Consider the following 27,764-nt stretch of genomic DNA (forward strand, 5'->3'; position numbering starts at 1 on the left):
CCTTGTTTTTTAGAACGGCATTCATCTTGTGTTTATTCTACACATTACTGTCTTAAGTATGTCACATGACTCACCTGATGAGAGGGGAAATTCACAGCGTTTTGTTTATTTTCCAGGAAAGATGACATGTCATTCATTCATGGATGTGTCACCTTAACAATGCCCCTTTTTATAAGAACCAAGTTCAGGAGGAAGCAGAATAAATTGAGATTGAGATGATGGGAAACTACAATGAGTTGGTATTTATCAAAAACCCTTCCTTATAAATGTGAAAGTCACTGAAACCTACTCTTTGAATAAATGTAATTTTCTTCCAACATTGGATGTTGCCCTTACAACACTGAGTTCACTTCACACAGACTCCCAGAGCATCACCGTGTGATAATGAAGTGATGAGGTGTGTTTAGATGAGTGTCTGGCTCTGAAATCCACTGACCAGTAGATGGGGCTATAGCAGGAGAAGCCAGAATCCAGCTCTGTGTACCAGCTACAGGAAAGTAGGCTGTATATTTCTGACAGTGTCTTTGTGTACGTTCCACCCCTTATTGTGTCTTTAGACTGTCAGATTAGCTGTCAACTGATGAGAGGTGACATTCATAGAGTTTGTACTTCCTTCTCTTGAACTGTGTCTGAACGATGATGAATATGACCTTGGGAATGTCACCTCGGCTCAGCCTTTCACCTGTACTGTCATTCTAGATGATTGACGTCTGTAGTTTCCACCTGCGACTCAGCCCTCCTGGCCGGACCGTATATAAGAGATCACACAGGTTGAGGACTCCACATCACCGAGACTTCTACTACCACAGGTTCATACTGACCTACAGAGCCTCTGCTGTGACCATCATCCACACATCAGACCACCGTCCAGACAGACGGAGACATCTGAGACACCGGCAGAAGCAGACCGAGGTATGGAGGAGAGCAAATAAGTATTTAAGACTTTGGTATGCTTTTATGGGCTTTAACCTCTCTATATCTCTGTCTCTCTCTCTCGGTCTCTCTCTCTCTGTCTCTCTCTGTCTCTCTCTCTCTCTCTCTCTCTGTCTCTCTCTCTCTCTCTCTCTGTCTCTCTCTCTCTCCTTTCTCTCTCTCTCTCTCTCTCTCTCTCTCTCTCTCTCTCTCTCTCTCTCTCCTCTCTCTCTCTCTCTATATATATCTCTCCCCTCTCTCTCTCTCTCTCTCTCTCAATTCAATTCAATTCAATTCAAGGGGCTTTATTGGCATGGGAAACATATGTTAACATTGCCAAAGCAAGTAAGGTATATAATATATAAAGTGAAATAAACAATAAAAATTAACAGTAGACATCACACATACAGAAGTTTCAAAACAATAAAGACATTACAAATGTCATATTATATATATATACAGTGTTTTTACAATGTGCAAATGGTAAAGGACACAAGATAAAATAAATAAGCATAGATATGTGTTGTATTTACAATGGTGCGTGTTCTTCACTGGTTGCCCTTTTCTCGTGGCAACAGGTCACAAATCTTGCTGCTCTGATGGCACACTGTGGAATTTCACCCAGTAGATATGGGAGTTTTTCAAAATTGGATTTGTTTTCGAATTCTTTGTGGATCTGTGTAATCTGAGGGAAATATGTCTCTCTAATATGGTCATACATTGGGCAGGAGGTTAGGAAGTGCAGCTCAGTTTCCACCTCATTTTGTGGGCAGTGAGCACATAGCCTGTCTTCCCTTGAGAGCCATGTCTGCCTACGGCGGCCTTTCTCAATAGCAAGGCTATGCTCGCTGAGTCTGTACATAGTCAAAGCTTTCCTTAATTTTGGGTCAGTCACAGTGGTCAGGTATTCTGCCGCTGTGTACTCTCTGTGTAGGGCCAAATAGCATTCTAGTTTGCTCTGTTTTTTTGTTAATTCTTTCCAATGTGTCAAGTAATTATCTTTTTGTTTTCTCATGATTTGGTTGGGTCTAATTGTGCTGCTGTCATGGGGCTCTGTAGGGTGTGTTTGTGAACAGAGCCCCAGGACCAGCTTGCTTAGGGGACTCTTCTCCAGGTTCATCTCTCTGTAGGTGATAGCTTTGTTGTGGAAGGTTTGGGAATCGCTTCCTTTTAGGTGGTTATAGAATTTAACTGCTCTTTTCTGGATTTTGATAATTAGTGGGTATCGGCCTAATTCTGCTCTGCATGCATTATTTGGTGTTCTACGTTGTACACTGAGGATATTTTTGCAGAATTCTGCGTGCAGAGTCTCAATTTGGTGTTTGTCCCATTTTGTGAAGTCTTGGTTGGTGAGCGGACCCCAGACCTCACAACCATAAAGGGCAATGGGCTCTATGACTGATTCAAGTATTTTTAGCCAAATCCTAATTGGTATGTTGAAATTTATGTTCCTTTTGATGGCATTGAATGCCCTTCTTGCCTTGTCTCTCAGATCGTTCACAACTTCTCTCTCTGTCTCTCTCTCTATCTCTCTGTCTCTCTCTCTCGGTCTCTCTCTCTCTGTCTCTCTCTGTCTCTCTCTCTCTCTCTCTCTCTCTGTCTCTCTCTCTCTCTCTCTGTCTCTCTCTCTCTCTCTCTCTCTCTCTCTCTCTCTCTCTCTCGTCTCTCTCTCTCCTCTCTCTCTCTCTCTCTCTCTCTCTCTCTCTCTCTCTATATATCTCTCCCTCTCTCTCTCTCTCTCTCTCTCTCTCTCTCTGTCTCTCTCTCTATCTCTCTGTCTCTCTCTCTCTGTCTCTCTCTCTCTGTCTCTCTCTCCTCTCTCTCCTCTCTCTCTCTCTCTCTCTCTCTCTTTCTCCTCTCTCTCTCTCTCCTCTCTGTCTCTCTCTCTGTCTTTCTGAACTCTAGAATGTCACATGACTGGTACCGGATGAGAGGGGCCACATGATGAACTCTAGAATGTCACATGACTGTCATCTGATGAGAGGTGCCACATGATGACCTACAGAATGTCACATGACTGTCACCTGATGAGAGGTGCCACATGATGAACTACAGAATGTCACATGACTGTCACCGGATGAGAGGGGCCACATGATGAACTACAGAATGTCACATGACTGTCACCTGATGAGAGGTGACACATGATGAACTCTACACCTGTACAGGCTTCCTTGATAATATAGAATGTTTGTCTCAACTCTTCCTCCTTTAAAATCTCTCCTTGTTTTTTAGAACGGCATTCATCTTGTGTTTATTCTACACATTACTGTCTTAAGTATGTCACATGACTCACCTGATGAGAGCGGAAATTCACAGCGTTTCGTTTATTTTCCAGGAAAGATGGCATGTCATTCATTCATGGATGTGTCACCTTAACAATGCCCCTTTTTCTAAGAACCAAGTTCAGGAGGAAGCAGAATAAATTGAGATTGAGATGATGGGAAACTACAATGAGTTGGTATTTATCAAAAACCCTTCCTTATAAATGTGAAAGTCACTGAAGCCTACTCTTTGAATAAATGTAATTTTCTTCCAACATTGGATGTTGCCCTTACAACACTGAGTTCACTTCACACAGACTCCCAGAGCATCACCGTATGATAATGAAGTGATGAGGTGTGTTTAGATGAGTGTCTGGCTCTGAAATCCACTGACCAGTAGATGGGGCTATAGCAGGAGAAGCCAGAATCCAGCTCTGTGTACCAGCTACAGGAAAGTAGGCTGTATATTTCTGACAGTGTCTTTGTGTACGTTCCACCCTTATTGTGTCTTTAGACTGTCAGATTAGCTGTCAACTGATGAGAGGTGACATTCATAGAGTTTGTACTTCCTTCTCTTGAACTGTGTCTGAACGATGATGAATATGACCTTGGGAATGTCACCTCGGCTCAGCCTTTCACCTGTACTGTCATTCTAGATGATTGACGTCTGTAGTTTCCACCTGCGACTCAGCCCTCCTGGCCGGACCGTATATAAGAGATCACACAGGTTGAGGACTCCACATCACCGAGACTTCTACTACCACAGGTTCATACTGACCTACAGAGCCTCTGCTGTGACCATCATCCACACATCAGACCACCGTCCAGACAGACGGAGACATCTGAGACACCGGCAGAAGCAGACAGAGGTATGGAGGAGAGCAAATAAGTATTTAAGACTTTGGTATGCTTTTATGGGCTTTAACCTCTCTATATCTCTGTCTCTCTCTCTCGGTCTCTCTCTCTCTGTCTCTCTCTGTCTCTCTCTCTCTCTGTCTCTCTCTCTCCTCTCTCTCTCTCTCTCTCTCTCTCTCTCTCTCACTCTCCTCTCTCTCTCTCTCTCACTCTCCTCTCTCTCTCTCTCTCTCTCTGTCTCTCTCTCTCTCTCTCTCTCTCTCTCTCTCTCTCTCACTCTCTCTCTCTCTCTCTCTCTCCTCTCTCTCTCTCTCTCTCTCTCTCTCTCTCTCTCTCTCTCTCTCTCTCTCTCTCTCTCTCTCTCTCTCTCTCTCTCTCTCTCTCTCTCTCTCTCTCTCTCTCTCTCTCTCTCTCTCTCTCTCTCTCTCTCACTCTCCTCTCTCTCTCTCTCTCTCTCTCTCTCTCTCTCTCTCTCTCTCTCTCTCTCTCTCTCTCTCTCTCTCTCTCTCTCTCTCTCTCTCTCTCTCTCTCTCTCTCTCTCTCTCTCTCTCTCTCTCTCTCTCTCTCTCTCTCTCTCTCTCTCTCTCTCTCTCTCTCTCTCTCTCTCTCTCTCTCTCTCTCTCTCTCTCTCTCTCTCTCTCTGTCTCTCTCTCTCTCTCTCTCTCTCTCTCTCTCTCTCTCTCTCTCTCTCTCTCTCTCTCTCTCTCTCTCTCTCTCTCTCTCTCTCTCTCTCTCTCTCTCTCTCTCTCTCTCTCTCTCTCTCTCTCTCTCTCTCTCTCTCTCTCTCTCTCTCTCTCTCTCTCTCTCTCTCTCTCTCTCTCTCTCTCTCTCTCTCTCTCTCTCTCTCTCTCTCTCTCTCTCACTCTCTCTCTCTCTCTCTCTCTCTCTCTCTCTCTCTCTCTCTCTCTCTCTCTCTCTCTCTCTCTCTGTCTCTCTCTCTCTCTCTCTCTGTCTCTCTCTCCTCTCTCTCTCTCTCTCTCTCTCTCTCTCTCTCTCTCTCTCTCTTCTCTCTCTCTCTCTCTCTCTCTCTCTCTCTCTCTCTCTCTCTCTCTCTCTCCTCTCTCTCTCTCTGTCTCTCTCTCTCCTCTCTCTCTCTCTCTCTCTCCTCTCTCTCTCCCTCTGCAGCCTTTACAGGAGCAGTGGTAGGCTTTCGGACAGATCACACCAGGGGACAGTGGTTCTTCAAGTCTGACCCACTTCAGGTAAGATTCTCTTTCATCAAAATGTTTTTTCTTTCCATATGTTTCAGAGGGACGTCAATAAATATGTCTTGTCATAAATCTGGACATGTTAAAAGATTTCTAGTCAGGTTGTTTAACTTGCCTAACTGTGGTGAGAAGGTCATTCCATGATGACATGTACTGTACCTTGACATACACTGGAACCTGGACACACACACACAGACAATTACAGGTCACTCACACTGAGGGCAGCGCAGAGCAGAGAAGGTGTTTCTGTTCTGTTTCTGTGTGTGTTTCAGTGGGTTTCTGTGTGTGTGTAAGGCCAATTTCAAGTTTTCATAACAATCGGTAATCGGCCATTTTTGGACACCGATTATGGCCGATTGAACTCCAAGAAGAGACTGCGTGGCAGGCTGACTACCCGTCAGCAAGGAGCCAGGCTAAGACGCAAGCTATCTTATAAAAAACAATCAATCTTAACATAATAACTAGTTAATAACTAGTTAACTACACATGGTTGATCATGCGGTGCCTGTTCATTTACCATCAAATCACAGCCGACTTCGCCAAACGGGTGATTTAAGAAGCACATTTGCGAAAAAAGCACTTTCGTTGCACCAACATGTACCTAGCCATAAACCTCAACGCCTTTCTTGAAATCAATACTCAAGTATATATTTTTTAACATGCATATTTAGTTAATATTGCCTGCTAACATGAATTTCTTTGAACAAGGGAAATTGTTTCACGTCTCTTGCGTTCTGTGCGACAGAGTCGGGGTATATGCAGCAGTTTGGTCCGTCTGGCTCGTTGCAAACTGTGGGAAGACCATCTTCCTGACAAAGACCATAATTCATTTGCCAGAATTATACATAATTATGACATAAAGGTGAAGGTTGTACAATGTAACAGCAATATTTAGACTTATGGATGCCACCCGTTAGATAAAATACGGAACGGTTACGTATTTCACTGAATGAATAAATGTTTTGTTTTCGAAATGATAGTTTCCGGATTTGATAGGCAGCAGCAGGCTCGTAAGCATTCATTCAAACAGCACTTTTCTGCATTTGCCAGCAGCTCTTCGCTGTGCTTCAAGCATTGAACTATTTATGACTTTAAGCCTATCGACTCCCGAGATTAGGGTGGCAATACTATGGGGCCTATAAGAACATCTAATAGTCAAAGGTATATGAAATACAAATGGTATAGAGGGAAATAGTCCTATAATTCCTATAATAACTACAACCTAAAACCTCTTACCTTGGAATATTGAAGCCTCATGTTAAAAGGAACCACCAGCTTTCATATGTTCTCATGTTCTGAGCCAGGATCTTAAACGTTAGCTTTTTCACATGGCACATATTGAACTTTTACTTTCTTCTTTGTTTTTTAACGAGACCCCCTGTCTATTCCCTTAGGGTTCTGGTTAACATGAGACCCCCTGTCTATTCCCTTAGGGTTCTGATTAACATGAGACCCCTGTCTGTTCCCTTTGTTCTCTGGTTAACATGAGACCCCCTGTCTATTCCCCTAGGGCTCTGGTTACCATGAGACCCCCTGTCTATTCCCTTAAGGCTCTGGTTAACATGGGACCCCTGTCTATTCCCTTAAGGCTCTGGTTACCATGAGACCCCCTGTCTATTCCCTTAAGGCTCTGGTTAACATGAGACCCCCTGTTTATTCCCTTAGGGCTCTGGTTAACATGACACCCCCTGTCTCTTCCCTTAGGGCTCTGGTTAACATGAGACCCCCTGTCTATTCCCTTAGGGCTCTGGTTAACATTAGACCCCCTGTCTATTCCCTTATGGCTCTGGTTAACATGAGACCCCCTGTCTATTCCCTTAGGGCTCTGGTTAAAATGAGACCCCCTGTCTATTCCCTTAAGGCTCTGGTTAACATGAGACCCCCTGTCTATTCCCTTAAGGCTCTGGTTAACATGAGACCCCCTGTCTATTCCCTTAGGGTTCTGATTAACATGAGACCCCTGTCTGTTCCCTTTGTTCTCTGGTTAACATGAGACCCCCTGTCTATTCCCCTAGGGCTCTGGTTACCATGAGACCCCCTGTCTATTCCCTTAAGGCTCTGGTTAACATGAGACCCACTGTCTATTCCCTTAAGGCTCTGGTTAACATGAGACCCCCTGTCTATTCCCTTAGTGCTCTGGTTAACATGAGACCCCATGTCTATCCCCTTAGGGCTCTGGTTAACATGAGACCCCCTGTCTATTGCCTTAGGGCTCTGGTTAAAATGAGACCCCCTGTCTATTCCCTTAAGGCTCTGGTTAACATGAGACCCCCTGTCTATTCCCTTAGGGCTCTGGTTAACATGAGACCCCCTGTCTATTCCCTTAGGGCTCTGGTTAACATGATACCCCCTGTCTATTCCCTTAAGGCTCTGGTTAAAATGAGACCCCCTATCTATTCCCTTAAGGCTCTGGTTAACATGAGACCCCTGTCTATTCCCTTAGCGCTCTGGTTAACATGAGACCCCTGTCTATCCCCTTAGGGCTCTGGTTAACATGAGACCCCCTGTCTATTCCCTTAGGGCTCTGGTTAACATGAGACCCCCTGTCTATTCCCTGAGGGCTCTGGTTAACATGAGACCCCCTGTCTATTCCCTTAGGGCGCTGGTTAACCTGAGACCCTCTGTCTATTCCCTTAGGGCTCTGGTAAACATTAGACCCCCTGTCTATTCCCTTAGGGCTCTGGTTAACATGAGACCCCCTGTCTATCCCGTTAGGGCTCTGGTTAACATGAGACCCCCTGTCTAGTCCGTTAAGGCTCTGGTTAACATGAGACCCCCTGTCTATTCCCTGAGGGCTCTGGTTAACATGAGACCCCCTGTCTATTCCCTTAGGGCTCTGGTTAAAATGAGACCCCTGTCTATTCCCTTAAGGCTCTGGTTAACATGAGACCCCTGTCTATTCCCTTAGGGCTCTGGTTAACATGAGACCCCCTGTCTATTCCCTTAGGGCTCTGGTTAAAATGAGACCCCCTGTCTATTCCCTTAAGGCTCTGGTTAACATGAGACCCCCTGTCTATTCCCTTAGGGCTCTGGTTAACATGAGACCCCCTGTCTATTCCCTTAGGGCTCTGGTTAACATGATACCCCCTGTCTATTCCCTTAAGGCTCTGGTTAAAATGAGACCCCCTATCTATTCCCTTAAGGCTCTGGTTAACATGAGACCCCTGTCTATTCCCTTAGCGCTCTGGTTAACATGAGACCCCCTGTCTATTTCCTTAGGGCTCTGGTAAACATGAGACCCCTGTCTATTCCCTTAGGGCTCTGGTTAACATGAGACCCCTGTCTATCCCCTTAGGGCTCTGGTTAACATGAGACCCCCTGTCTATTCCCTTAGGGCTCTGGTTAACATGAGACCCCCTGTCTATTCCTGAGGGCTCTGGTTAACATGAGACCCCTGTCTATTCCCTTAGGCGCTGGTTAACCTGAGACCCTCTGTCTATTCCCTTAGGGCTCTGGTAAACATTAGACCCACTGTCTATTCCCTTAGGGCTCTGGTTAACATGAGACCCCCTGTCTATCCCGTTAGGGCTCTGGTTAACATGAGACCCCCTGTCTATTCCGTTAAGGCTCTGGTTAACATGAGACCCCCTGTCTATTCCCTTAGGGCGCTGGTTAACCTGAGACCCCCTGTCTTTTCCCTTAGGGCTCTGTTTAACACGAGACCCCCTGTCTATTCCCTTAGGGCGCTGGTTAACATGAGACCCCCTGTCTCTTCCCTTAGGGCTCTGGTTAACATGAGACCCCCTGTCTATTCCCTTAGGGTTCTGGTTAACATGAGACCCCTGTCTATTCCCTTAGGATTCTGATTAACATGAGACCCCTGTCTATTCCCTTAGGATTCTAATTAACATGAGACCCCTGTCTATTCCCTTAGGGCTCTGGTTAACATGAGACCCCCTGTCTATTCCCTTAAGGCTCTGGTTAACATGAGACCCCCTGTTTATTCCCTTAGGGCTCTGGTTAACATGAGACCTCCTGTCTCTTCCCTTAGGGCTCTGGTTAACATGAGAACCCCTGTCTATTCCCTTAGGGCTCTGGTTAACATTAGACCCCCTGTCTATTCCCTTATGGCTCTGGTTAAAATGAGACCCCCTGTCTATTCCCTTAAGGCTCTGGTTAACATGAGACCCCCTGTCTATTCCCTTAAGGCTCTGGTTAACATGAGACCCCCTGTCTATTCCCTTAGGGCTCTGGTTAACATGATACCCCCTGTCTATTCCCTTAAGGCTCTGGTTAAAATGAGACCCCCTATCTATTCCCTTAAGGCTCTGGTTAACATGAGACCCCTGTCTATTCCCTTTGCGCTCTGGTTAACATGAGACCCCTTGTCTATTCCCTTAGGGCTCTGGTAAACATGAGACCCCCTGTCTATTCCCTTAGGGCTCTGGTTAACATGAGACCCCCTGTCTATCCCCTTAGGGCTCTGGTTAACATGAGACCCCCTGTCTATTCCCTTAGGGCTCTGGTTAAAATGAGACCCCCTGTCTATTCCCTTAAGGCTCTGGTTAACATGAGACCCACTGTCTATTCCCTTAGGGCTCTGGTTAAAATGAGACCCCCTGTCTATTCCCTTAAGGCTCTGGTTAACATGAGACCCCCTGTCTATTCCCTTAGGGCTCTGGTTAACATGAGACCCCCTGTCTATTCCTTGAGGGCTCTGGTTAACATGAGACCCCCTGTCTATTCCCTTAGGGTGCTGGTTAACCTGAGACCCTCTGTCTATTCCCTTAGGGCTCTGGTAAACATTACACCCCCTGTCTATTCCCTTAGGGCTCTGGTTAACATGAGACCCCCTGTCTATCCCGTTAGGGCTCTGGTTAACATGAGACCCCCTGTCTATTCCGTTAAGGCTCTGGTTAACATGAGACCCCCTGTCTATTCCCTGAGGGCTCTGGTTAACATGAGACCCCCTGTCTATTCCCTTAGGGCGCTGGTTAACCTGAGACCCCCTGTCTTTTCCCTTAGGGCTCTGGTTAACACGAGACCCCCTGTCTATTCCCTTAGGGCGCTGGTTAACATGAGACCCCCTGTCTCTTCCCTTAGGGCTCTGGTTAACATGAGTCCCCCTGTCTATTCCCTTAGGGTTCTGGTTAACATGAGACCCCTGTCTATTCCCTTAGGATTCTGATTAACATGAGACCCCTGTCTATTCCCTTAGGATTCTGATTAACATGAGACCCCTGTCTATTCCCTTATGGCTTTGGTTAACATGAGACCCCCTGTCTATTCCCTTAAGGCTCTGGTTAAAATGAGACCCCCTGTCTATTCCCTTAGGGCTCTGGTTAAAATGAGACCCCCTATCTATTCCCTTAAGGCTCTGGTTAACATGAGACCCCTGTCTATTCCCTTAGCGCTCTGGTTAACATGAGACCCCCTGTCTATTCCCTTAAGGCTCTGGTTAACATGAGAACCCCTGTTTATTCCCTTAGGGCTCTGGTTAACATGAGACCCCCTGTCTCTTCCCTTAGGGCTCTGGTTAACATGAGACCCCCTGTCTATTCCCTTAGGGCTCTGGTTAAAATGAGACCCCCTGTCTATTCCCTTAAGGCTCTGGTTAACATGAGACCCCCTGTCTATTCCCTTAAGGCTCTGGTTAACATGAGACCCCCTGTCTATTCCCTTAGGGCTCTGGTTAACATGAGACCCCCTGTCTTTTCCCTTAGGGCTCTGGATAACATGATACCCCCTGTCTATTCCCTTAGGGCTCTGGTTAAAATGAGACCCCCTCTCTATTCCCTTAAGGCTCTGGTTAACATGAGACCCCTGTCTATTCCCTTAGGGCTCTGGTTAACATGAGACCCCTGTCTATTCCCTTAGGGCTCTGGTTAACATGATAACCCCTGTCTATTCCCTTAAGGCTCTGGTTAAAATGAGACCCCTATCTATTCCCTTAAGGCTCTGGTTAACATGAGACCCCTGTCTATTCCCTTAGCGCTCTGGTTAACATGAGACCCCCTGTCTATTTCCTTAGGGCTCTGGTAAACATGAGACCCCCCTGTCTATTCCCTTAGGGCTCTGGTTAACATGAGACCCCTGTCTATCCCCTTAGGTCTCTGGTTAACATGAGACCCCCTGTCTATTCCCTTAGGGCTCTGGTTAACATGAGACCCCCTGTCTATTCCCTGAGGGCTCTGGTTAACATGAGACCCCCTGTCTATTCCCTTAGGGCTCTGGTAAACATTAGACCCCCTGTCTATTCCCTTAGGGCTCTGGTTAACATGAGACCCCCTGTCTATCCCGTTAGGGCTCTGGTTAACATGAGACCCCCTGTCTATTCCGTTAAGGCTCTGGTTAACATGAGACCCCCTGTCTATTCCCTGAGGGCTCTGGTTAACATGAGACCCCTGTCTATTCCCTTAGGCGCTGGTTAACCTGAGACCCCTGTCTTTTCCTTAGGGCTCTGGTTAACACGAGACCCCTGTCTATTCCCTTAGGGCGCTGGTTAACATGAGACCCCCTGTCTCTTCCCTTAGGGCTCTGGTTAACATGAGACCCCCTGTCTATTCCCTTAGGGTTCTGGTTAACATGAGACCCCTGTCTATTCCCTTAGGATTCTGATTAACATGAGACCCCTGTCTATTCCCTTAGGAGTCTGATTAACATGAGACTCCTGTCTATTCCCTTATGGCTCTGGTTAACATGAGACCCCTGTCTATTCCCTTAAGGCTCTGGTTAACATGAGACCCCTGTTTATTCCCTTAGGGCTCTGGTTAACATGAGACCTCCTGTCTCTTCCCTTAGGGCTCTGGTTAACATGAGAACCCCTGTCTATTCCCTTAGGGCTCTGGTTAACATTAGACCCCCTATCTATTCCCTTAAGGCTCTGGTTAACATGAGACCCCTGTCTATTCCCTTAGCGCTCTGGTTAACATGAGACCCCTGTCTATCCCCTTAGGGCTCTGGTTAACATGAGACCCCTGTCTATTCCCTTAGGGCTCTGGTTAACATGAGACCCCCTGTCTATTCCCTGAGGGCTCTGGTTAACATGAGACCCCCTGTCTATTCCCTTAGGGCGCTGGTTAACATGAGACCCCTGTCTATTCCCTTAGGATTCTGATTAACATGAGACCCCTGTCTATTCCCTTAGGGCTCTGGTTAACATGAGACCCCTGTCTATTCCCTTAGGGATCTGGTTAACATGAGACCCCCTGTCTATTCCCTTAGGGCTCTGGTTAAAATGAGACCCCCTGTCTATTCCCTTAAGGCTCTGGTTAACATGAGACCCCCTGTCTATTCCCTTAAGGCTCTGGTTAACATGAGACCCCTGTCTATTCCCTTAGGGCTCTGGTTAACATGAGACCCCTGTCTATTCCCTTAGGGCTCTGGTTAACATGATACCCCTGTCTATTCCCTTAAGGCTCTGGTTAAAATGAGACCCCCTATCTATTCCCTTAAGGCTCTGGTTAACATGAGACCCCTGTCTATTCCCTTAGCGCTCTGGTTAACATGAGACCCCCTGTCTATTCCCTTAGGGCTCTGGTAAACATGAGACCCCCTGTCTATTCCCTTAGGGCTCTGGTTAACATGAGACCCCCTGTCTATCCCCTTAGGGCTCTGGTTAACATGAGACCCCCTGTCTATTCCCTTAGGGCTCTGGTTAAAATGAGACCCCCTGTCTATTCCCTTAAGGCTCTGGTTAACATGAGACCCCCTGTCTATTCCCTTAGGGCTCTGGTTAACATGAGACCCCCTGTCTATTCCCTTAGGGCTCTGGTTAAAATGAGACCCCCTGTCTATTCCCTTAAGGCTCTGGTTAACATGAGACCCCCTGTCTATTCCCTTAGGGCTCTGGTTAACATGAGACCCCCTGTCTATTCCCTTAGGGCTCTGGTTAACATGATACCCCCTGTCTATTCCCTTAAGGCTCTGGTTAAAATGAGACCCCCTATCTATTCCCTTAAGGCTCTGGTTAACATGAGACCCCTGTCTATTCCCTTAGCGCTCTGGTTAACATGAGACCCCCTGTCTATTCCCTTAGGGCTCTGGTAAACATGAGACCCCCTGTCTATTCCCTTAAGGCTCTGGTTAAAATGAGACCCCCTATCTATTCCCTTAAGGCTCTGGTTAACATGAGACCCCTGTCTATTCCCTTTGCGCTCTGGTTAACATGAGACCCCCTGTCTATTCCCTTAGGGCTCTGGTAAACATGAGACCCCCTGTCTATTACCTTAGGGCTCTGGTTAACATGAGACCCCCTGTCTATCCCCTTAGGGCTCTGGTTAACATGAGACCCCCTGTCTATTCCCTTAGGGCTCTGGTTAAAATGAGACCCCCTGTCTATTCCCTTAAGGCTCTGGTTAACATGAGACCCACTGTCTATTCCCTTAGGGCTCTGGTTAAAATGAGACCCCTGTCTATTCCCTTAAGGCTCTGGTTAACATGAGACCCCTGTCTATTCCCTTAGGGCTCTGGTTAACATGAGACCCCTGTCTATTCCTGAGGGCTCTGGTTAACATGAGACCCCTGTCTATTCCCTTAGGGTGCTGGTTAACCTGAGACCCTCTGTCTATTCCCTTAGGGCTCTGGTAAACATTAGACCCCCTGTCTATTCCCTTAGGGCTCTGGTTAACATGAGACCCCCTGTCTATCCCGTTAGGGCTCTGGTTAACATGAGACCCCCTGTCTATTCCGTTAAGGCTCTGGTTAACATGAGACCCCCTGTCTATTCCCTGAGGGCTCTGGTTAACATGAGACCCCCTGTCTATTCCCTTAGGGCGCTGGTTAACCTGAGACCCCCTGTCTTTTCCCTTAGGGCTCTGGTTAACACGAGACCCCCTGTCTATTCCCTTAGGGCGCTGGTTAACATGATACCCCCTGTCTATTCCCTTAGGGCTCTGGTTAAAATGAGAACACCTGTCTACTCCCCTTAAGGCTCTGGTTAACTTGAGACCCCCTGTCTATTCCCTTAGGGCTCTGGTTAACATGAGACCCCCTGTCTATTCCCTTAGGGCTCTGGTTAACATGATACCCCCTGTCTATTCCCTTAAGGCTCTGGTTAAAATGAGACCCCCTATCTATTCCCCTAAGGCTCTGGTTAACATGAGACCCCTGTCTATTCCCTTAGCGCTCTGGTTAACATGAGACCCCCTGTCTATTCCCTTAAGGCTCTGGTTAACATGAGAACCCCTGTCTCTTCCCTTAGGGCTCTGGTTAACATGAGACCCCCTGTCTATTCCCTTAGGGCTCTGGTTAAAATGAGACCCCCTGTCTATTCCCTTAAGGCTCTGGTTAACATGAGACCCCTGTCTATTCCCTTAAGGCTCTGGTTAACATGAGACCCCCTGTCTATTCCCTTAGGGCTCTGGTTAACATGAGACCCCCTGTCTTTTCCCTTAGGGCTCTGGATAACATGATACCCCCTGTCTATTCCCTTAGGGCTCTGGTTAAAATGAGACCCCCTGTCTATTCCCTTAAGGCTCTGGTTAACATGAGACCCACTGTCTATTCCCTTAGGGCTCTGGTTAACATGAGACCCCCTGTCTATTCCCTTAGGGCTCTGGTTAACATGATAACCCCTGTCTATTCCCTTAAGGCTCTGGTTAAAATGAGACCCCCTATCTATTCCCTTAAGGCTCTGGTTAACATGAGACCCCTGTCTATTCCCTTAGCGCTCTGGTTAACATGAGACCCCCTGTCTATTTCCTTAGGGCTCTGGTAAACATGAGACCCCCCTGTCTATTCCCTTAGGGCTCTGGTTAACATGAGACCCCTGTCTATCCCCTTAGGGCTCTGGTTAACATGACACCCCCTGTCTATTCCCTTAGGGCTCTGGTTAACATGAGACCCCCTGTCTATTCCCTGAGGGCTCTGGTTAACATGAGACCCCCTGTCTATTCCCTTAGGGCGCTGGTTAACCTGAGACCCTCTGTCTATTCCCTTAGGGCTCTGGTAAACATTAGACCCCCTGTCTATTCCCTTAGGGCTCTGGTTAACATGAGACCCCCTGTCTATCCCGTTAGGGCTCTGGTTAACATGAGACCCCCTGTCTATTCCGTTAAGGCTCTGGTTAACATGAGACCCCCTGTCTATTCCCTGAGGGCTCTGGTTAACATGAGACCCCTGTCTATTCCCTTAGGGCGCTGGTTAACCTGAGACCCCTGTCTTTTCCCTTAGGGCTCTGGTTAACACGAGACCCCCTGTCTATTCCCTTAGGGCGCTGGTTAACATGAGACCCCTGTCTCTTCCCTTAGGGCTCTGGTTAACATGAGACCCCTGTCTATTCCCTTAGGGTTCTGGTTAACATGAGACCCCTGTCTATTCCCTTAGGATTCTGATTAACATGAGACCCCTGTCTATTCCCTTAGGAGTCTGATTAACATGAGACCCCTGTCTATTCCCTTATGGCTCTGGTTAACATGAGACCCCCTGTCTATTCCCTTAAGGCTCTGGTTAACATGAGACCCCCTGTTTATTCCCTTAGGGCTCTGGTTAACATGAGACCTCCTGTCTCTTCCCTTAGGGCTCTGGTTAACATGAGAACCCCTGTCTATTCCCTTAGGGCTCTGGTTAACATTAGACCCCCTGTCTATTCCCTTATGGCTCTGGTTAACATGAGACCCCTGTCTATTCCCTTAAGGCTCTGGTTAACATGAGACCCCTGTTTATTCCCTTAGGGCTCTGGTTAACATGAGACCCCCTGTCTCTTCCCTTAGGGCTCTGGTTAACATGAGACCCCCTGTCTATTCCCTTAGGGCTCTGGTTAAAATGAGACCCCTGTCTATTCCCTTAAGGCTCTGGTTAACATGAGACCCCCTGTCTATTCCCTTAGGGCTCTGGTTAACATGAGACCCCTGTCTATTCCCTTAGGGCTCTGGTTAACATGATACCCCCTGTCTATTCCCTTAAGGCTCTGGTTAAAATGAGACCCCCTATCTATTCCCTTAAGGCTCTGGTTAACATGAGACCCCTGTCTATTCCCTTAGCGCTCTGGTTAACATGAGACCCCTGTCTATTCCCTTAGGGCTCTGGTAAACATGAGACCCCCTGTCTATTCCCTTAGGTCTCTGGTTAACATGAGACCCCTGTCTATCCCCTTAGGGCTCTGGTTAACATGAGACCCCCTGTCTATTCCCTTAGGGCTCTGGTTAAAATGAGACCCCTGTCTATTCCCTTAAGGCTCTGGTTAACATGAGACCCCTGTCTATTCCCTTAGGCGCTGGTTAACCTGAGACCCCCTGTCTTTTCCCTTAGGGCTCTGGTTAACACGAGACCCCCTGTCTATTCCCTTAGGGCGCTGGTTAACATGAGACCCCCTGTCTCTTCCCTTAGGGCTCTGGTTAACATGAGACCCCCTGTCTATTCCCTTAGGGTTCTGGTTAACATGAGACCCCTGTCTATTCCCTTAGGATTCTGATTAACATGAGACCCCTGTCTATTCCCTTAGGAGTCTGATTAACATGAGACCCCTGTCTATTCCCTTATGGCTCTGGTTAACATGAGACCCCCTGTCTATTCCCTTAAGGCTCTGGTTAACATGAGACCCCCTGTTTATTCCCTTAGGGCTCTGGTTAACATGAGACCTCCTGTCTCTTCCCTTAGGGCTCTGGTTAACATGAGAACCCCTGTCTATTCCCTTAGGGCTCTGGTTAACATTAGACCCCCTGTCTATTCCCTTATGGCTCTGGTTAACATGAGACCCCCTGTCTATTCCCTTAAGGCTCTGGTTAACATGAGACCCCTGTTTATTCCCTTAGGGCTCTGGTTAACATGAGACCCCCTGTCTCTTCCCTTAGGGCTCTGGTTAACATGAGACCCCCTGTCTATTCCCTTAGGGCTCTGGTTAAAATGAGACCCCCTGTCTATTCCCTTAAGGCTCTGGTTAACATGAGACCCCCTGTCTATTCCCTTAAGGCTCTGGTTAACATGAGACCCCCTGTCTATTCCCTTAGGGCTCTGGTTAACATGAGACCCCCTGTCTATTCCCTTAGGGCTCTGGTTAACATGATACCCCCTGTCTATTCCCTTAAGGCTCTGGTTAAAATGAGACCCCCTATCTATTCCCTTAAGGCTCTGGTTAACATGAGACCCCTGTCTATTCCCTTAGCGCTCTGGTTAACATGAGACCCCCTGTCTATTCCCTTAGGGCTCTGGTAAACATGAGACCCCCTGTCTATTCCCTTAGGTCTCTGGTTAACATGAGACCCCCTGTCTATCCCCTTAGGGCTCTGGTTAACATGAGACCCCCTGTCTATTCCCTTAGGGCTCTGGTTAAAATGAGACCCCCTGTCTATTCCCTTATGGCTCTGGTTAACATGAGACCCCTGTCTATTCCCTTAGGGCTCTGGTTAACATGAGACCCCCTGTCTATTCCCTTAGGGCTCTGGTTAACATGATACCCCCCTGTCTATTCCCTTAAGGCTCTGGTTAAAATGAGACCCCTATCTATTCCCTTAAGGCTCTGGTTAACATGAGACCCCTGTCTATTCCCTTAGCGCACTGGTTAACATGAGACCCCCTGTCTATTCCCTTAGGGCGCTGGTTAACATGAGACCCCCTGTCTATTCCCTTAGGGTTCTGGTTAACATGAGACCCCTGTCTATTCACTTAGGATTCTGATTAACATGAGACCCCTGTCTATTCCCTTAGGGCTCTGGTTAACATGAGACCCCTGTCTATTCCCTTAGGGATCTGGTTAGCATGAGACCCCCTGTCTATTCCCTTAGGGCTCTGGTTAACATGAGACCCCCTGTCTATTCCCTTAGGGCTCTGGTTAACATGAGACCCCCTGTCTATTCCATTAGGGCTCTGGTTACCATGCGACCCCCTGTCTATTCCCTTAGGGCTCTGGTTAACATTAGACCCCCTGTCTATTCCCTTATGGCTCTGGTTAACATGAGACCCCCTGTCTATTCCCTTAAGGCTCTGGTTAAAATGAGACCCCCTGTCTATTCCCTTAGTGCTCTGGTTAACATTATACCCCCTGTCTATTCCCTTATGGCTCTGGTTAACATGAGACCCCCTGTCTATTCCCTTAGGGCTCTGGTTAACATTAGACCCCCTGTCTATTCCCTTAAGGCTCTGGTTAACATGAGAACCCCTGTTTATTCCCTTAGGGCTCTGATTAACATGAGACCCCCTGTCTCTTCCCTTAGGGCTCTGATTAACATGAGACCCCCTGTGTATTCCCTTAGGGCTCTGATTAACATGAGACCCCCTGTCTATTCCCTTAGGGCTCTGGTTAACATGAGACCCCCTGTCTATTCCCTTAGGGCTCTGGTTAAAATGAGACCCCTGTCTATTCCCTTAGGGCTCTGGTTAACATGAGACCCCCTGTCTATTCCCTTAGGGCTCTGGTTAAAATGAGACCCCTGTCTATTCCCTTAAGGCTCTGGTTAAAATGAGACCCCCTATCTATTCCCTTAAGGCTCTGGTTAACATGAGATCCCTGTCTATTCCCTTAGCGCTCTGGTTAACATGAGACCGCCTGTCTATTCCCTTAGGGCTCTGGTAAACATGAGACCCCCTGTCTTTTCCCTTAGGGCTCTGGTTAACACGAGACCCCCTGTCTATTCCCTTAGGGCTCTGGTTAACATGAGACCCCCTGTCTATCCCCTTAGGGCTCTGGTTAACATGAGACCCCCTGTCTATTCCCTTAAGGCTCTGGTTAACATGAGACCCCCTGTCTATTCCCTTAGGGCTCTGGTTAACATGAGACCCCCTGTCTATTCCCTTAGGGCTCTGGTTAACATGATACCCCCTGTCTATTCCCTTAAGGCTCTGGTTAAAATGAGACCCCCTATCTATTCCCTTAAGGCGCGGGTTAACATGAGACCCCCTGTCTATTCCCTTAGCGCTCTGGTTAACATGAGACCCCCTGTCTATTCCCTGAGGGCTCTGGTTAACATGAGACCCCCTGTCTATTCCCTTAGGGCGCTGGTTAACCTGAGACCCCCTGTCTTTTCCCTTAGGGCTCTGAGGTTTAAGAAGATAAACAGAAATACCTATGTTAGGACGACTGTTTATGGCCTGGGCACAACTAAAAGACACACTCCCTTTGTCTCTCTGTTCTCCCTCTCTTTCCAGGTTATAAAAACAGCCTTCACCCAGTGGAGTTGACACAGTCAGGACTGGCGTGTACAGCAGCCAACCCAGAGATGAGTGTGTCAACGTGTCAGATGAAGGAGCGTTACAACCAGCAGGGATTCCTCTCTGCTGTACCGGTCCTAGACGACACAGAGCTGAGGGAGGCCAGACAGGCCTTCAACCACCTGGAGAGAGAGTTTGGTGAGTGGAGGGGGACGAGGAGGAGGAGGGGGGTTAGGGTTAGAGGTCAATACATCTGTAATATCACCATGATTATGGTTTTATTTTATTTTACCTTTATGTAACTAGACAAGTTCATATTTTCAATGATGGCCTAGGAACAGAAGGTTAACAGCCTTGTTCGTTCAACCTTTTATGGTTAAACATGTCCTTTTAATGGGATCTGTTGAATGTTAACTTCATCTGTCTATCTCTATTGAATTACATCTAACTCTGTCAATCTGTATTGAATATATCTAACTCTGTCTATCTGTATTGAATTACATCTAACTCTGACTATCTGTATTGAATTACATCTAACTCTGTCTATCTGTATTGAATTACATCTAACTCTGTCTATCTGTATTGAATTACATCTAACTCTGTCAATCTGTATTGAATTATATCTAACTCTGTCTATCTGTATTGAATATATCTAACTCTGTCTATCTGTATTGAATTACATCTAACTCTGTCTATCTGTATTGAATTACATCTAACTCTGTCTATCTGTATTGGATGATATCTACCTTTGTCTATCTGTATTGAATTACATCTAACTCTGTCTATCTGTATTGAATTACATCTAACTCTGTCTATCTGTATTGAATTATATCTAACTCTGTCTACCTGTATTGAATTACATCTAACTCTGTCTATCTGTATTGAGTTACATCTAACTCGGTCTATCTGTATTGAATTACATCTAACTCTGTCTATCTGTATTGAATTACATCAAACTCTGTCTATCTGAATTGAATTACATCTAAATCTGTCTACCTGTATTGAATTACATCTAACTATGTCTATCTGTATTGAATTACATCTAACTCTGTCTATCTGTATTGAATTACATCTAACTCTGTCTATCTGTATTGGATGATATCTACCTTTGTCTATCTGTATTGAACATATCTAACTCCGTCTACCTGTATTGACCATATCTACCTCTGTCTACCTGTATTGAACATATCTACCTCTGTCTACCTGTATTGAACATATCTACCTCTGTCTACCTGTATTGAATGATATCTACCTGTATCGACATGTACGTAATGATATCTACCTGTGTCTACCTGTATTGAATGATATCGACCTGTCTCTACATGTCATGAATGATATCTACCTGTATTGAATGATATCAACCTGCATTGAATGATATCTACCTGTATTGAACATATCTACCCGTGTATACCTTTATTGAATGATATCTACCTGTATTGAACATATCTACCTGTGTCTACCTGTATTGAATGATATCGACCTGTCTCTACATGTGTTGAATTACATCTAACTCTGTCTACCTGTATTGAATTAAATCTAACTCTGTCTATCTTTATTGAATTACATCTAACTCTGTCTATGTGTATTGAATTACATCTAACTCTGTCTACCTGTATTGAATCACATCTAACTCTGACTATCTGTATTGAATTACATCGAACTCTGTCTATCTGAATTGAATTACATCTAAATCTGTCTACCTGTATTGAATATATCTAACTATGTCTATCTGTATTGAATTACATCTAACTCTGTCTACCTGTATTGAACATATCTACCTCTGTCTATCAGTATTGAATTACATCTAACTCTGTCTACCTGTATTGAACATATCTACCCCTGTCTACCTGTATTGAATGATATCTAACTCTGTCTACCTGTATTGACCATTTCTACCTCTGTCTACCTGTATTGAATGATATCTACCTGTATCGACATGTACGGAATGATATCTACCTGTGTCTACCTGTATTGAACATATCTACCCGTGTCTACCTGTATTGAATGATATCTACCTGTATTGAATTATATCTACCTGTATTGAATGGTATCTACCTGTTTTGAAATATATCTACCTGAATTTAATTATATCTAACTGTATTGAATGATATCTATATGTATCTACCTGTAATGAATGATATCTACCCGTGTCTACCTGTAATGAATGATATCTACCTGTATTGAATGATATCTACCTGTATTGAATGATATCTACCTGTTTTGAATTATATCTACCTGTATTGAATGGTATCTACCTGTTTTGAAATATATCTACCTGAATTTAATTATATCTAACTGTATTGAATGGTATCTACTTGTATTGAATTATATCTATCTGTATTGAATGATATCTATATGTATCTACCTGTAATGAATGATATCTACCCGTGTCTACCTGTAATGAATGATATCTATCTGTATTGAATGATATCTACCTGTTTTCAATGATATCTATCTGTATTGAATGATATCTACCTGTTTTCAATGATATCTATCTGTATTGAATGATATCTATCTGTATTGAATGATATCTACCTGTTTTCAATGATATCTACCTGTATTGAATGATATCTACCTTTGTATACCTGTAATGAATGATATGTACCTGCATTGAATGATATCTACCTGTATTGTGTGATATCTACCTGTATTGAATGATATCTTCCTGTATTGAATGACATCTACCTGTATTGAATCATACCTATCTGTATTGAATGATATCTACCTGTGTCTACCTGTAATGAATGATACCTACCTGTATTGAATTATATCTATCTGTATCTACCTGTATTGAATGATTGCTACCTGTATTGACTGATATCTACCTGTGTCTACCTGACTTCAGGTGAGGAGTATACCCAGTACAGTCTCCACAATGTGCACCTGAAGTACCCCTGGGTGATGGGCCTGGCCAAACACCCCCACATCCTACAGGTGGTACAGTCCATCCTGGGCTCTGATGTCATCCTGCTAGACTCACGCTTCATCTGCAAGTACCCAACAACCCCCACACCCCACCCCACAGCCACACAGGCAGGAAATGATGCCATAACTCTGACCAGTGAGGAGGCAGTGAGGTCATCAGAGAAGGACCAGCAGAGTGAGACTGGACTGCCCTTCGTGGCCTGGCACCAGGATATGAGGTGAGTACATCACTAATACTTCCACAGCTACATTACTATTACAATACTAATACAACTGTCAGTTACAAGTATCTCAAAAATAGTAAAATACTACTACAGTACTACTACCGCTGCCAATACTGCTTGTAGTACTGTTACTGCAACTACTACATCACTACTACTACTACCGCTACTAGTACTACAACTACAATACTACAGCTACTACTACCACAATATTACTACAATATTACTACTACTACACCAGTCCTAATACTACAGTACAACTACTACAACTACAATACTACAGCTACTACTACCACAACACTACTACAATACCACTATGACTACACCACTCCTACTACTACAGTACAACTACTACACCTACAATACTACAGCTACTACTACCACAATACTACTACAATATTACTACTGCTACACCACTCCTACTACTACAGTACAACTACTACAACTACAATACTACAGCTACTACTACCACAATACTACTACAATATTACTACTGCTACACCACTCCTACTACTACAGTACAACTACTACAACTACAATACTACAGCTACTACTACCACAATACTACTACAATATTACTACTGCTACACCACTCCTACTACTACAGTACAACTACTACAACTACAATACTACAGCTACTACTACCACAATACTACTACAATATTACTACTGCTACACCACTCCTACTACTACAGTACAACTACTACAACTACAATACTACAGCTACTACTACCACAACACTACTACAATACTACTACGACTACACCACTCCTACTACTACAGTACAACTACTACAACTACAATACTACAGCTACTACTACCACAATACTACTACAATATTACTACTGCTACACCACTCCTACTACTACAGTACAACTACTACAACTACAATACTACAGCTACTACTACCACAATACTACTACAATATTACTACTGCTACACCACTCCTACTACTACAGTACAACTACTACAACTACAATACTACAGCTACTACTACCACAATACTACTACAATATTACTACTGCTACACCACTCCTACTACTACAGTACAACTACTACAACTACAATACTACAGCTACTACTACCACAACACTACTACAATATTACTACTGCTACACCACTCATACTACTACAGTACAACTACTACAACTACAATACTACAGCTACTACTACCACAATACTACTACAATATTACTACTGCTACACCACTCCTACTACTACAGTACGTTTTGAGTAATAACAAGTATTTATTCAGGAGCTGTCTGATTCCACCAGGTACTGGGGAATAGCTGGGGGTCCAGTCCTGTCGGTGTGGCTGGCTCTAGATGATTCACTGGCAGAAAACGGAGCCCTGAAGGTCATCCCAGGTACTGCAGCTCCCCTGACCACCTAAAACTCACCAAATTATTTTGTTTCCAGAAACGGCCAGTTCAGTTCTAATTGGTGCCACAACAAGATAAATAAATACTTAAATGTCTCCTCAAAATATGTATCTGCATTTAGCCAGGTACAGTTAATGTTCTGAAAGCATCTTTCTGTCGTTCTAGCAGGAAATGACTGCAGCAAATGACTGTGATAAGATGTCCTTTCATAGACAAACAGAAGACGAGAGTCTGTGTGGTTAGTAAAGTGTTCACTCTCCTCTCCTCTCTTCCCCTCTCCTCTCCTCTCTTCCCCTCTCCTCTCCTCTCCTCTCCTCTCCTCTCTTCCCTCTCCTCTCCTCTCCTCTCCTCTCTCTTCCCCTCTCCTCTCCTCTCCTCTCCTCTCCTCTCTTCCCCTCTCCTCTCCTTTCCTCTCCTCTCTTTCCCCTCTCTTCCCCTCTCCTCTCCTCTCTTCCCCTCTCCTCTCCTCTCCTCTCATCTCCTCTCCTCTCTTCCCCTCTCCTCTCCTCTCCTCTCTCTTCCCCTCTCCTCTCCTCTCCTCTCCTCTCTTCCCCTCTCCTCTCCTCTCCTCTCCTTTCCTCTCCTCTCCCCCTCCCCTCTCCCCCCCCCTCCTCCAGGAAGCCACTGCTCTGGCATGCTGCCCCACCACCTCGCCTCCCGCCCCGGAAACATGCTGTCAGTCAACCAGGAGATCCCTGAGGAGCTGTTGCAAACGGATAGCGCTCTACTCTGCCCCCTGCTGGCTGGGCAGATGTCTGTAAGTCACACTGCCCCCCTACTCGGGGTTCTTGTCTGTTTAAGAAAAACAAATGTCAGCAAACAGACATTCTGTATTACAGTGAGCTTCCCATCCCAAGTCCTACTGGGCATTCTGTATTACAGGGAGCTTCCCATCCCAAGTCCTACTGGGCATTCTGTATTACAGGGAGCTTCCCATCCCAAGTCCTACTGGGCATTCTGTATTACAGGGAGCTTCCCATCCCAAGTCCTACTGGGCATTCTGTATTACAGGGAGCTTCCCATCCCAAGTCCTACTGGGCATTCTGTATTACAGGGAGCTTCCCATCCCAAGTCCTACTGGGCATTCTGTATTACAGGGAGCTTCCCATCCCAAGTCCTACTGGGCATTCTGTATTACAGGGAGCTTCCCATCCCAGGTCCTACTGGACATTCTGTATTACAGTGAGCTTCCCATCCCAAGTCCTACTGGGCATTCTGTATTACAGGGAGCTTCCCATCCCAGGTCCTACTGGACATTCTGTATTACAGGGAGCTTCCCATCCCAGGTCCTACTGGACATTCTGTATTACAGGGAGCTTCCCATCCCAGGTCCTACTAGACATTCTGTATTACAGGGAGCTTCCCATCCCAGGTCCTACTAGACATTCTGTATTACAGTGAGCTTCCCATCCCAGGTCCTACTGGACATTCTGTATTACAGTGAGCTTCCCATCCCAGGTCCTACTGGACATTCTGTATTACATGGAGCTTCCCATCCCTGGTCCTACTGGACATTCTGTATTACAGGGAGCTTCCCATCCCAAGTCCTACTGGGCATTCTGTATTACAGGGAGCTTCCCATCCCAAGTCCTACTGGACATTCTGTATTACATGGAAATACACTCTATTCTCTATTCTTCTACAACTATATTGTGTTTCTCACAAATTGTACAAACAATAAGAATTAAGGTGCTATTTGGGATTGTGATTTGATGTTGATGGTTAACCCAATCAGATCCATGATGGGTTCCTGGTCCACGCCAGTGACCCCAACACATCCCAGAAGAGACGCTGTGGCTTTGTGATCCGATACGTCCCTACCTGTGCCTACCCTATACAGGTGAGAACTACTGTAGATATATCTCTACCTGTATCTACCCTATACAGGTGAGAACTACAGTAGATATGTCTCTACCTGTATCTACCCTATACAGGTGAGAACTACTGTAGATATGTCTCTACCTGTATCTACCCTATACAGGTGAGAACTACTGCAGATATGTCTCTACCTGTATCTACCCTATACAGGTGAGAACTGCTGTAGATATGTCTCTACCTGTGTCTACCCTATACAGGTGAGAACTACTGTAGATATGTCTCTACCTGTATCTACCCTATACAGGTGAGAACTACTGTAGATATGTCTCTACCTGTGTCTACCCTATACAGGTGAGAACTACTGTAGATATGTCTCTACCTGTATCTACCCTATACAGGTGAGAACTACTGTAGATATGTCTATACCTGTGTCTACCCTATACAGGTGAGAACTACTGTAGATATGTCTCTACCTGTATCTACCCTATACAGGTGAGAACTGCTGTAGATATGTCTCTACCTGTGTCTACCCTATACAGGTGAGAACTACTGTAGATATGTCTCTACCTGTATCTACCCTATACAGGTGAGAACTACTGTAGATATGTCTCTACCTGTGTCTACCCTATACAGGTGAGAACTACTGTAGATATGTCTCTACCTGTGTCTACCCTATGTTTCTCTCAATCTCTCTCTCTCTCTCTGCAGGACCCAGACCGTCCCAGGCGTTTCCATGCTACAGTGATGGCCAGTGGATCAGACCAGTTCAGTCACTTCTCCACCTTGCTGTGATGAGCCTTACAGCACAACTACAACCATATCCATAGAGATCCCATTACTGTATTACTGTCTGATACTTAGAGGAACCTCATGATACTGTATTCACCTTGATGACTTACTGCTGTGTTCACCTTGATGATATCAGATGAACAGTTTAAAAATCACTTTTTGTACATAGCCCCCCATATTAGGAGACCAAAAGTACTGGGACAAATTCACTTCTATGTATTAAAGTAGTCAAAAGTTTAGTATTTCGTCCCATGTTCATAGCACACATTAACTATATCAATCGTTTGACTCTACAAACTTGTTGGATGCATTTGTTGTTTGTTTTGGTTGAGTTTCATTTTATTTTGTGCCCAATATAAATGTTAAATAATGGAGATTATAATCGACTATGTTTCTAAACACTTCTACATTAACGTGGATGTTATCATGATTACGGATAATCCTGAATGAATCTTGATTAATGATGAGTGAGAACCTTACAGACAAAAACATCATACTCTCCAAAAATGCTAACCTTCCCTGTTATTGTAATGGTGAGAGGTTAGCATGTCTTGGGGGTATGATATAAAATGCTAACCTCCCCTGTTGTTGTAATGGTGAGAGGTTAGCATGTCTTGGGGGTATGATATAAAATGCTAACCTCCCCTGTTATTGTAATGGTGGGAGGTTAGCATGTCTTGGGGGTATGATATAAAATGCTAACCTCCCCTGTTATTGTAATGGTGGGAGGTTAGCATGTCTTGGAGGTATGATATAAAATGCTAACCTCCCCTGTTATTGTAATGGTGGGAGGTTAGCATGTCTTGGGGGTATGATATAAAATGCTAACCTCCCCTGTTATTGTAATGGTGAGAGGTTAGCATGTCTTGGGGGTATGATATAAAATGCTAACCTCCCCTGTTATTGTAATGGTGAGAGGTTAGCATGTCTTGGGGTATGATAGAAAATGCTAACCTCCCCTGTTATTGTAATGGTGAGAGGTTAGCATGTCTTGGGGTATGATATAAAATGCTAACCTCCCCTGTTATTGTAATGGTGAGAGGTTAGCATGTCTTGGGGGTATGATATAAAATGCTAACCTCCCCTGTTATTGTAATGGTGAGAGGTTAGCATGTCTTGGGGTATGATAGAAAATGCTAACCTCCCCTGTTATTGTAATGGTGAGAGGTTAGCATGTCTAGGGGGTATGATATAAAATGCTAACATCCCCTGTTATTGTAATGGTGAGAGGTTAGCATGTCTTGCGGGTATGATATAAAAAGCTAACCTCTGTTTTCGGGGTATGATGTATGCATTTAACCGTTTTTTACTTTCTCCCTCGTCATTATTAATTCAGGACTATATGTTGTCATGGTAACGTCCATGTAG

The 27,764-nt window shown here is 45.3% G+C and overlaps 1 protein-coding gene across 3 annotated transcripts; it reads left to right on the top strand.

The window, feature by feature from the left end:
• The first annotated feature begins 156 nt into the window (after positions 1 to 156).
• Positions 157 to 27,127, top strand: LOC135545427 (uncharacterized). Of its 3 annotated transcripts, none has more exons than XM_064973033.1 (11): positions 157 to 239; positions 700 to 912; positions 2,818 to 3,370; positions 3,830 to 4,042; positions 5,154 to 5,230; positions 19,259 to 19,459; positions 22,107 to 22,404; positions 23,683 to 23,774; positions 24,407 to 24,546; positions 25,525 to 25,629; positions 26,316 to 27,127. In XM_064973033.1, the coding sequence occupies exons 6-11, from the start codon at positions 19,330 to 19,332 to the stop codon at positions 26,397 to 26,399; spliced, it is 849 nt and encodes a 282-aa protein (XP_064829105.1). In that variant the 5' UTR covers positions 157 to 239; positions 700 to 912; positions 2,818 to 3,370; positions 3,830 to 4,042; positions 5,154 to 5,230; positions 19,259 to 19,329; the 3' UTR covers positions 26,400 to 27,127. The 3 variants fall into 3 exon arrangements, with proteins under 3 accessions (XP_064829105.1, XP_064829106.1, XP_064829107.1); XM_064973034.1 differs by lacking the exon at positions 157 to 239 and having other exon boundaries at positions 267 to 912; positions 2,818 to 3,046; positions 3,248 to 3,370; XM_064973035.1 differs by lacking the exons at positions 157 to 239; positions 700 to 912; positions 2,818 to 3,370 and having other exon boundaries at positions 3,661 to 4,042.
• Positions 27,128 to 27,764: the final 637 nt, after the last annotated feature.

This window comes from Oncorhynchus masou, chromosome 9 (assembly GCF_036934945.1).
Source record: "Oncorhynchus masou masou isolate Uvic2021 chromosome 9, UVic_Omas_1.1, whole genome shotgun sequence".
NCBI classification, from domain to species: Eukaryota; Metazoa; Chordata; class Actinopteri; order Salmoniformes; family Salmonidae; genus Oncorhynchus; species Oncorhynchus masou.